At 48.5% G+C, this 12,028-nt stretch overlaps 1 protein-coding gene across 7 annotated transcripts in view; it reads left to right on the top strand.

Annotated features, from left to right (window-relative positions):
• Nucleotides 1-12,028, top strand: part of iqsec1b (IQ motif and Sec7 domain ArfGEF 1b) — a 166,847-nt gene that overhangs the window by 137,066 nt on the left and 17,753 nt on the right. For all 7 annotated transcript variants that reach the window (XM_030091292.1, XM_030091291.1, XM_030091290.1 and 4 more), the window contains one exon: nucleotides 10,089-10,377. In XM_030091292.1, the coding sequence (XP_029947152.1) occupies nucleotides 10,089-10,377 (289 nt within the window). The remainder of the gene's footprint in view (nucleotides 1-10,088; nucleotides 10,378-12,028) is intronic.

The following is a 12,028-nucleotide window of genomic DNA, read 5'->3' as shown; positions in this document are numbered from 1 at the left end:
AGCTGCAGAGGGCCGGGCCGCCGCCGCCGCCTCCCCCCGGGGGCCACACGTGGGCGCGTTCTGAGCTCAGGGATTACAGGGCTGAACCCAGGCCAAACAGCTTTAGAGCGGGGCCGGGCGCGCTCGCTCGGCGGCGGCAGCGGCGGCGGCGTGGGGATGACGTGTTTGGAGCGCGGCCAGAGGCCGAGGGCCGTCTCTGCCGGGATCTTTGTTTTCTGGTCAAAATGAACCTTTTCCCCTGGATCTGTAAACAGGACACGCTTCTCACACTGGAGATAATTACGAGTGTGCCGGCACTTGTGAAAACACGCCGCGGCCTGAGCGCGGACCGGGCGCAGGCCGGCGGAGAGCCGAGTTAATGGCTGAGGAAATAGCAGCGCTGCTTGTGTACATTCAGCTCCGGCTCATAATTAAAGTGAGGTGCAAAAAGAACCAGGTCAAATATAATCTCATATTTCAAGCTACAACAAACACACTTTAAATCCAGCAATGAAACATTACTCCTACCTGGATCACTTGCTTTTTTGTTTTGTTTTTTTCATTCGTAGAACAGGAAGTGTTTGCATTTTTCTTCTCCTACATGCCAGTTGATCATCTGCCAGAGCAGATTTGGGAGGTCGACTAACTCAAATCATGACAGGAGTGTATACGTCAGGTCTTCTTCAGGAATGCCAAACTTCTCATTCTCATTCAGGGACGTGAACAGCAGTGAACTAGTGATGGACTCATGAGAAGCAAAGGCTCATGGTTCCTGAACGGAGCCTGTTCTAATGACTGACTGACCAGAACTGATAAATCAACATTCCTACACCACAGGACACCAGGTTTATCAAAGTGTCCATCTCGACAGCGAACACTGAGCCAGCTCCATTCAGAGCAGCTGCTGTAATTCAGCCCAGTTTATCCAAACAACGCTGCAGTGCACAGATGCATTGTGGTGCAATTTGTTTGTCGGCATGGAAAGTGGAACAAATTGTTGGCTGACGCCTGAGTGGGAGGAAATAAAGGCTCGCTGGGTTTGGAGGAGGTCCAGAAACTTTCACCACCCTCCATGTTTGAAGTCAGAAGTTGCTGATTTGCAGGAATGCTTCAGGTTGTGCAAAATTACATGAAAAACAGAACGAAGGCTTCTGTGTTTTCACTGGAAAAGGTTGTGGAAACGAGGTCTTTACAGCCCGAGTCGCTGAGAATCCTTTCCAAAAATCCAGGTTTATGAATGAGTGAATGTTCCGTTTGCTCCGATCGCCGAGCCTTCACATCACATCGTACCTCCTGCTGTGACTACCTGGAGCTCTGGAGGTTGAACTCCGTCCATGTCGAGGTTTAAAAGATCGGCCTTTATGGCGAGAAACCATTCCAGCAGACCCTCATTTGGGAGGCAGAACATCTTCCTGAACACTTTTTGGGTGTTAGAACTGTGTGAAGACGGCGTTTACAGCGGAGGGCTGTGGCGTGTCGGCTTTGATTCGGTCTTTTCCTCAGAGGAACACTCGGCTCAACACAGCAGGGAGTCGGGAATAAACCCCCCCCCCCCCCCGGAGGAACAGACACTCAGCTGCTGCTTATTCCTACACACTCCTCCCTCACATGAACAACCCGGTGTGTAAACGGGCCTCGGACGGCCCGACTGAGCGGAGCAGTTTTTATTTACCGTGAGGATTCTTGATATCAAGTCAACATGAGATCCGCGATCGTTCTCAGCTTCTCTCTTTACGGCTCCGCTCAGCTTCCTGCCTGCAGCTGTGATCAGCGGCGGCGATGTTTCGGGGAGCAGAGCATCTGGGGAGGTGGACGTGCACACACCAGTACCCTCACACACACACACACACACACACACACACACCGCTCAATTTACTTACCAACCGGAGCAGAAAATGCAGTGTCTGTCAATGACTCTATTTCTGTCCCCGATGGACGAGAGGCGGCTCCATGCAGCATGTGGAAGTGTCCCTGCAGTGGGACGGTGGGCATGCTGCTGGAGGGTGGGGGTGAGAGGACGAGTGTTGGTGAAGGGTTGAAGAGACGAGCTGAAAGCGGCTGGTACCAGGACCTCTGAGGGCGAGGAGCTGTTGTCGCCGCCGTGCTTCTGGCTGCGCTGCGCCGTGGAGGGAAGACAAGTCCTTAAACAACCAGGCGGTGTTGAGTTGTCTTTCTGCAGAAAGCGCTCGTCCAGCTACAGTTAAGGGACCGGCTGTTTCCTGCATTCCTCAACGGGCTTTTTAGTGCGATCGATGGACAGCTACACGAGGAAGCGGGTGCCGATCAATGCGGTGGCACAGATGCATGCAAACCGAACGCAGAGCGACGGCGCCGCTCTGCAGCTGTCATTCCAACACGTCCCGCTGTCGTTACGGCGGTATTTATCCAGCTCTCCGCTCGGTCATTCCTGTCATGTACAGTTCAGTCTGCCTCCTCCAGGTGTTTGGATTCTTCACACGTAGCGGGAAAGGTCACCGGGAGGGGAGGCTGGAGCCGAGCGTTCCGGGCTCAAGGAAAAAGCTGAATAATGAGAGCTGTGCTGACGGCGGAGCGGCCCGAAGCTTTATGGGCGACGTTAGCGAGCCATTAAAGTCATGCTATAACCCTGGGAACTGCACGAACTCCACTGTGAAATTAAATCCACTTTACTTCACTATCAAGAGAAATAAAACACTTCTAATCACACGTCTTTTAAATCAGGAAACTCTTCAGGTTGCTCAGACCGAGCAGAAGTTTCAGAGAGAACCAGACAATGTTTACTTTAGTTTAATTAAAGACAGAACTACTACAATCCCTGGATTACAGTAAAGATTTAGAAAAACTGGAGATATTTAAATAATATACAACAGCATAAACATTGGTTTGCTGCAAATAATGAAACAGCCTAAAATAATGAATAAGGAAAGGTAAAAATGTAGTTTCCTGATTCAAACAATGAGCTTACAGGAATCAAAGCAGTTGTCAAAATGTAAAAACTAAATCAAACGATTAGTGCCAATTAGCTCCAAGTCAAATGTTGGTACTTCATCGGGCGAGGAAATGTGGGCTTAATGAGGTTTGGATAACAGAGACGCAGTGGAAATGGTGATTAAATGGGCCTAATTGGTTACAGTCGGGTTTAAGAGAGGCTGAAACGGAGGATTAGTTGATGATGATTGGTTTTATGTTGGCCTTGAAGGGACGCCAGTGAAGTCTTGTCTGTACGTTTTATCTTTGTGTTGAGAACAAATGAAAGACGCAGGGTTTGCCTTGTTCTGAGACAAAATCTGTTCTTATGAGGAAAACCAGTCCAGCTCGACGTCTGAAGAAACGTGAGACTGGACGAGGTTCAGCAACAGTCAGCTCAGCTTCTCTGTCACTTTTGGTGAAAGCGGAACAGGAGGAAGTTCAGAGCGTTTTGTTATTGTGCAGGAACAAATACTCATGAAGACCAGCACGGTGAGTGTGCCGGCGCCGCCCGGAGGACTGGTCATCTGCTCGCTCTTTGATTGACCGTTGGCGGACGAGGGACTCGCGGTCGCTCCTCTCATTGAGGGAGAAATCGTTCATGTCCAACAGAATTACTGCCGTCTCTTATTGAGTCAACCGGCTCCCCGTTTAGCTGCTGATGGAGGAGGACTCTGCGTCGGCACTCCGTTTTCGGCGCCCTCCAACTCAACTTTTCAACTCAGTCAACTTTCGGGAGTTGAGGCGGTTCGGCGTGGATGCGGGGCCAAACAAACGGGCCCGGGACGGCAGCGAGTGGCAGCTCGGAGTCATTAAATCAGGGCCGCGGTACGACGGCGGGAAGACGCTCTGGTCTGATAGAGCCGCTCGGCGGCGCGGCGGAGGAACGTCTCCGGGGAACGCGTCCACGGCGGAGCTGTCCTCACTTCGCTCGCCGCCTTTGACAGATCGTTCGCTTCATTAAGATTCAATCGGAAGGCCGTTTATGCGCTGTCATGGAGCGCCGGGGGGCCGGGGGGCCGCGGGGCCGCGGGGCTGTGGACTGGAAATGTGGGCTTGGCGTTCGGGGCAAGGTGAGTGCTGCAGGCCGAGGCTTCTCCATCGGTGGACTGCCGGGTTTGGCTGCTTTCCTTGTCATTCTGAGTCTTTTCAGTGGAATTGTGGAGAACAGTTGGCCAAAGAAACGTCTCTTGAAGGTCAAAGTGTAAACTCAGAGTGGCTCAGGGTTCATGGCCCTGAAGGAGCCGTGCTCAGGCTGAGGATCTCTGAAGGGCTGGAGTTTCTCATGGAAAGTCTGAGGTGGACGAAAACAGACGGGTGGAAAAGAGCTGTGGCGCTCATGCGTCTGTAAAAACCGTGATTTTCCAGTTTTTACATAATGTGTTGCGATCTCATCTCCAGTGTTTGCATTTGCACCTCCTTGGTGACCAGCGACCGTACGAGTGATTAGACTGTAGACAAAACAGAAACGACTCCGACGCCCTTCGCATGACTCGCCAAGCTGCTCAGGATTCTGTTACTCACACCAGAAAGCAACAGAAAACAAGGAAAATGGAGACGCAAACAGAACAGGAAGCTGGGGAAAACACAGGAGACGCTTTTAGGGCTGTTAAAAGTCGAACATCACATGAAGGGGGGAGCGGCGCTGTGATCTCAGATTTGGACCAAACTTCTGCCAATTTGCAAAAATATGTTCGCTCGTCTCATTAGCAGTTTGTCACTGCAAAGTTAGAGCTTCCAAAACATGTCTCTGGCAGGGAGACGGCGAGACGGCGGCGCATGAGCCAATATCTGCCTCTTTACTGAGAATTTCAGACGCTTTGTCTAGACTGAGTCCAAACAGACTGCGTGTGATCTTTCCTCTAAAAGGAGAGACGAGGAGGTGGTGTTCCTGAACTTTTCATGAAGGAAAGCACAAAACAAGGCCTCCTCATTGAAACACCGTGTAAACGAGGCACGGTTTAGCAAAACTGTGGATTCAAATCAAAATGAAACACGGTCTCAGTATTATAGAGCAGCATTACCGGCAAGTTGTCTGTTCAAGGGCAGCTCCAGACGTCGCTCTGAGTGACGGGCGGTCCCAGCAGTGGCCAGAGAAACCAGCTCTGGATCGAGAGTTCACAGATTCAATTCCCACAGCAGACCGGTCTCCACTGTGGCCTTGAGCGTGACCCTTGACCCCCATAAGCTGCACCACTGCATCCGAGAAAAAAGCAATTTCCCCCAATAACGTATAAAAGAATCAAACTGATCCCCAGAGGTCAGAGGGCTTTAGGACGCGGCGTCTGAACCACTGACCGGAGCAGAGCAGATTCTTGTTTGTCTTAGCTTTCCTCTCACCAGTCTCTGGACTCTCCTTTTACATGTCAGACAGGCCTCTTCTTTATTACACATCATAAAACCTACTTTTCCTCGCTGGCTGTCGACTCACACGTTGATCTGATTTTGTATTATTTGCGTCAGTGTTGTTTTGGGTGTTTTAATCCCCTCGTTCCTGTTTTTGCCGTGTTTTATAGTTTTCTCTCTCATTCTGTTTCCTGTTGTGTGCTTTGAATTGCACTCCTGGTGTGCAGCACTGTGTGTTAACTTTGGTTGTGTGAAAGCACTTTGTAAACGCGTATGGCACATCGACTGTGTAAATATTTCTGTATGGCAATTAAAAATTAGGTAATGTCTCACACAGTTGCATATTTTTTCTGCTTATAACAACGTCATCTGTCAGAAGCGTCAGCAGCAGACGGATGAGCGATGTGCAGAGTTTAGCTGGCAGCCACAGTTTAGTACTTGTAAAAGCAGCATTGGTGAATTGGTGGCTTCTATAAAGTAAAATCTATTGAGTGTGAATGAACAGCAACAAAATCATTCAGTCTGAGCAGCATAAGAAAATGCACCTGTGCATGATTCTTCCGTCAAATGGAGAAATTAGGATGTGAAGACGATGCTAATGACATTTTAATGATATAACTTTTGCTCCAGCTCTGAAAGCTGAATACAGAACAGTTGGACAGAGATTTTCTGGATATGCTGCAGATTTCCCAGCAGCCTCCTTGGTCTTTACAGTGGGAGCTGCAGCTCGAACCTTCAGTCTGAAACGCTGATAAGAACTGACATTGACTGTTTTATTGATCTGACGCCATTTAACGAACACAGCTGGTGTAAACTCTCATTCCTTCTCTCTGCTCGGCGTTTCTGTGTCTTCTGCTATAAAATGGGATTTTTGGGGCAGTAAATTGGAGATTAATCACAGTCCATCTAGTGTGAATGAATGGGATCAGTAATGCTGTGACTGCCGGGGTGACTCAGCCCTCTGTGCCGCCGGGAGGAGACGGCGCAGGTTATCGGTATTGAAATGCAAAGTGTCTCTGTTCGGCTCCGGAACACAACGCGTCCAACCGGCTTCACCTGAGCAGGGCCGCATTTCGCTCTCTGATTTTTGTTGAGGAAACGAGCATCGAGCGTGTTGTTTACTGCGATCCAAGCAGCCCGGTGAAGACTTTAAACAATCCTGGAGTGTCAGCATGCTTTCTGTTGGAATCCCCGGAGGTTTGGCTGCATTTCAAGCATATTGTGCTCGTCTTGGATTGTTCCTGTAAAAGACCCTCTGCCACAGAGGCCCACCTTCCGGTCTAATTGAAGCTCTCTGCGGCTGATTAAATGGGTTCCTTTTAAAATGAGAAATGACTGGAGAGTTCCCAGTGTGGTTTCTTTTTCATTATTAACAGTGTTGAGAGTCCAGATTGATGAAGGATGACATTTTCTGTAATGAGCGGAGTGATCCCTAGACAGAGGATCTTCACCCCGCCTCGCCACGCTCCACACGTCTGACTCCAGATTCACACACCGCACGTCAGCTCAGTGCTGCACTTCCTATGACAATATTCACATATTTATTATATGTATCTCTGTTTATAACAGTCATCGTGATCCATATATACCCTCATTGGTCCTCATAGTTTCAGACAATAAACATGAGACCCTCTGAAGACTTTAGCTAAAGTGTCATTCTTTACATTTTCATGCAGCAGTACCTCAAATTCACGGAATAATTACAGAAAACGGCAGAATAATGAAAGTAAATTGGCGGTCACCCTCTTGTTTCCAGATTTATTTTTTCCCACCTCAGTGTGTTAACACAACACACCTGAGGTTTGGCTTCTTTCTCTTGACGAATTTTCTGGGAGAAAATGCTGAGTGCAGATTCCAACACTGACACCTGGTGGCCAGAGGGGGAAGCACAGCTCTCTAATTGATCTGACGTCGATGTGAGATTTGAAGGAGATGAAGGTCTGTTTACTAGACGTTTCAGAAAAGTCCGACCTTTATGCAGAAATAGCAGAAACAAGGAAAATGATGTAGTTTTCAAGTAGGGAAAACTGTTTTGTGACTGAATCGTTAGTTTCGTGCTCTGAGCCTCTCTGGGTGTCGGATCTGTCTGCATTTAAAGCTTTGGTCTGACCGTGTCTCTCCTGACCTTCACTCGTTCTCTGTTGTTTGATGAGGTTCTACCCTGATCAATAATCTCTGAACTTAAAATGTACTGCATCGTCCATCACATCATACTGACGACACGGCGGAATTAACTGTATTGATGAACCTTTTAGAGATGAAGTTTTTTAAGACCTTGATCTGTTTAAGAAGGAGTCAAGGTGATATTGTCTCCTCACTGCTGTGTCTGAATCACAGACCATTTCTCGCTCACTGATTGACGGCGTATTGCTCTCAAGGTCACGGAATACCAAGGCAGCAACGGGCTCCACGCCGCACTCCGTGGATTTATTGTTTTTCCAGAGCGGATCCAGAAAGCCGGCCACGCTGCTGTCTGAGGCGAATTGATGAAGGAAGTACATCTCCGACGCAGCGCTCCCTCGCCGTGCTGTTGTCGCCATCACAGCTACGCACACCGCCACGGACGACCTTCTGGTGTGAAATACTGCCGCGTTACGGAGAAGAGAATGAGTGAATCTCAGAGTTTCAGCTCGGTGGAAACGTTCCGGCTGAAAGAAGCTGGCAGTTTGTCCAAGTCATGCTGGTGGAGAAACGTGTGGAGTATCGATCTTTCAGCGGTCTTACCGCGCGGGGGACATACTGACCTGGAGGGGGTTGAACTGTCAGTGGAGGGGTGCTCTGGGCTCATATTTTCAAGAGAAATTCAGCTTTGCAAACTTTAGAGAATATCAAGACTCATGATGGGAAACTTTCTATTTACCAATTGAACATTCACTGAAAGTAAGAGCGTGCCAGCATGTTTCCTGACCATAGTCGGTTCCAACCGGGTACAGATGAACATATAGGTACTTTATATTCATCATGAAAACCCCCCAAAAAGAATTAAGTAATCCAGTATCACGAGTCAGCTCGAAGGGGATCTGATCTGCCGTTATCTTCGATGAATGGATGAAACACTCTCTGCACATGTGACATTGCTTTTCATCATGACTCTGAATCCAGATTCTTCTGGAACTTGATATTTGAAAAAGCAAACAGCACCCACTAGTGGCCCAACATGAATCGTTTTAGAAAGGTTGTCTTGTGAACACAAAACTTCTCTGAAACTTTTCTGGGAAATGCAAAGAGGCTACATTTTGTTCCCTGAGCTGTCGTGTAAATGGGGCCTAATGACTCTTTTTGGAAGCAAAACAATAATTTGAGACAAACTTTCAGCAAGTGTCAGTTATATGAAGGAAGTTATGTTCTCCTCATGTTTTTAAACAGGAAATAAAGCTCCAGATGCAGTCTTTGTCATTGTGAGAGCGAGGTAAAGCCAGCAGAAGCCGTCATTTCAGGCCCCCTGCCGTCGCATTCATATCTCCCGTGTTGGTAGTTTTCATGTGACGAGCTCGTCCTCGCAGCTCCATCCATAATGTACAGCTGTGAATGTATGTGGATGTATATTCTCTTTGAGGCAGATGAAGCTGTGGTTCTCTCGTCAGCACTTCCTCCACGCTGAGCCGCTTCACCGCCGATAGAACTGAACGCGCTTCATTGAAATGTGGATGAGCGGTTTGATACATGTTTAATCCGGCATCCTGTTCTGCCGCAGCACAAAACCAGACGCCGCTCCTTCAAATCAAGCTCTCAGGAGGGAGGCAGTCACATCAGGTTGCTGTCTTTTCTCCTCTCATGAAGCCGCTTTGATTTCCATTGTGGAGGCTTCTCCTCGGATCTGAGCGCACGGCGGCGCCAGGCCTCTCCACGCGTCGCTGCTGTATGAAAGACTCGCCATCTGTGGCTGAGCTCCCAGGGAGCCTGTCGCTGCTCATTACTGCGGGGGGGTCGTGTTTCCACTTACTGTAAATGAGCATTTCATTACAGTTACCGCAGTAATAGTACTGACTTTACTTGTGGCCGCCAGTTAACAACTGGGTTTGTACTGTTTACAGTGACGGGAAAAAGTGTTTTCAAGAAAGCTGCAGTTTCCCCCGTTTACACGACGACAGACCGTTCTCACTGACTCCGACCGGCGTTGTCATGTAAACTACTCTTCTTTCATTTATATGTGAACGCATGAAAATGACAAAATGTTGTGTGAACGGGGCGTTATTGTTCTCTGCAGACCGGCTGTCAGAGAGAAGAAAAACCGTCAGCATGCAGGCAGCTGCTGTTAGGTCTGTGAAAGGGAATCTGAGGTTTATTGGAGGCTTCTAATGCTGGTTTGAGTGATGCCGACACTGCTGTCGCGCAAAGCAGGTCTGGTTCCCTCCGGAGAGGTGAGGCCCTCCTCTTACAGTTACTGTTCCCCGATGACAGAGGGAAGGTTGAATGGATCACTTCAGTAGCTTCAGTAATCGAGTAATGGAGATACCAGGTTTATAAAGTTCCGGCATCTTCTCAGCACAAGCTTGTGCTCCGACTTTCCTTGTGTGTTTTAACCAGTTCGGACTGTTCTTCATGGCTGTGGATGTCGGCGGTTTGTTCAGACATTTGACTTCAGCTAATCCAGTCTGGCCCGAGGCCGTTCCTGGGTGACACGGCAGAGCGTGTGCGGAGGACGGGCAGCACACACTGAATGCTTCTATAAATGCTCTCCCTCTCATATATACCCAGCCGGCGGTATCAAAGTTCACATTTCCCGTCTGTCACGTGCTGCGTGTTGACTCAGGGCAGCGCTCTCAGGAAGGCAGCACACTGATGTGTGTGTGTTTGTGTGTGTGTGTGTGTTACAGTGTGGAAGGTGATGCTTCGGGCAGCGAGGTGGGCGCCTCTGTGGACCCCAGCGGCGGCTACAGTTGCGTCCCAGTGACCCGCGGCGGCGGCGGCGGCGGGCTCGGCCCCGACCACCTGGACAGCCAGTTCTACGGACACATCCTCCTCCCCGGCCACCTGCGGCCCCGCCGGCCCAAACTGCAGCACTCGCAGTCCATCCTCCGCAAGCAGGCCGAGGAGGAGGCCATCAAGCGCTCGCGCTCGCTGTCGGAGAGCTATGAGCTCTCCTCGGACCTGCAGGACAAGCAGGTGAGTGGGAGCGCTTCCCGAGGACCTGCTTCACTTTTACTCAGCAATCAAGCGTAAGCACGAATGAATAGATCTGAATTATCTCCAGAAGTCCGAATCAATGTCGTTGTGTTTTTCACAGCTGAAATCGTCAAGGCTGAGCGACTCATTTTTGCAGAGCGACTTTCGGACAGATTACTGTGTGTTATGTGAAGAGAGTAGCATGTAGTAACAAATCCGGCAGGGATTATCGTTCACCTCCGCTGCCTTTTTTCCTGTTTGGAGTTTAGAAATCAGCAAAGAAATCCCCCCCAATCCCCCGGATTGACTGCAGCTATGTGAAAATAGAAAGTGTGTGGCTCTCAGTAGGTAAACAATGGGGTCACTGGATTATTACAGCAGGAAAGGATGAGAGGATTGAAATGTGTCTGATCTCCTAAGACAACCTCAAAAAATCTCTGTGGTTTAGTAGACGTGAAAGTGGAGTTGGACAAATTTGCAGTTAACTTATCAGTTCATGTTCTGACATTTGTTTTAATTGAATATTTTGTAACAGAATAACACAGCAGGATCCCACTGGACTGTGGGTTTTAATTGCATTGCTGGCTTCCACTGCGGGTGGAGGATCTGCTTTCCATGCAATATTAATGATTATTTATTGCAAATGCAATTGAACCAAAAGTTAAATTTTAGAAACAAGCCTCCGAGCATGTTAGATATAAATATATATAAATATATATATAACAGTTGTTACATTGGCAGGCGACTTGAAGTTCACTAGTTAGCAGTTGAAAAGGTAATTGTACCATCATAATGCCATGAAACCAACAAGTTCTGCATTCACACAGCAACATCAGGAACACTGAAAATTGTTGTTTTCATATTGGACCACTAGTGGGTGCTGTTGTTAGTTTTGGTAATAAAACCACACACGCATGCTGCAGACAATCATGCTAATCTCAGTTCTATTTTAAATTAGCGTCCGTACCTTTTTAGCATGGTATTCTCATTTTCTTAAGATGCATCCCAGATCCTTCAGTTTCAGCTGTTTGACAAAGGACATTAACAATTGAAGACTAGTGTCGTAGTACACAATGGCTGCAGCATTAAATATATTTGTAGGATAATGAAAGGAGAGAAATGAGTAGTAAAAATGAGTGTTAAATCAGAAAACAAACAGTTAGAAATGAAACCCACATCTCCACAGATGCCAGTACAGATCTCTGGATAAGTCCACTCGTACTTGAAGTAACTGTTGTTTGGACCCGTTCGTGATCCGCTGTCCTGATTTTAAAGGTTGTTCTTGTTTGGTTGAATGGGCAACCTTTTACAATAATGTTCCCAAAAATATCAGCGGCCTCCCTCAATGTGTCTACAACCTGCTTACCGAGCCTTAGAGAACTCAGGCGTGGGTTTAACTGGACTGAAAACACGCCTTCTTCTAGCTTCACATGCACAAACTTGGCACAAAGTGGAGAACATTGTTGAAAGACTGTCCCTGTCTTCCTCCGGCTCTCCGGGGTTAACCCCAGGACGTCCGATTCCCGCTGAGCGATGGGATCTGTCCAGCCAGTCCTGGGGTGACCTTGGGGACTCTCCCAGTTGGTCATCCCTGATGCCCCCCCAAAGCACGGCTACCAGAGGGGGGCATCCTGATCAAGTTCCCCCTACC

The sequence above is a fragment of the Salarias fasciatus genome, chromosome 5 (assembly GCF_902148845.1).
Source record: "Salarias fasciatus chromosome 5, fSalaFa1.1, whole genome shotgun sequence".
In the NCBI taxonomy this organism is placed as follows: domain Eukaryota; kingdom Metazoa; phylum Chordata; class Actinopteri; order Blenniiformes; family Blenniidae; genus Salarias; species Salarias fasciatus.
The sequence above is the reverse complement of the archived record's forward strand: the minus strand, read 5'-3'. Positions and strand labels throughout refer to the sequence as shown.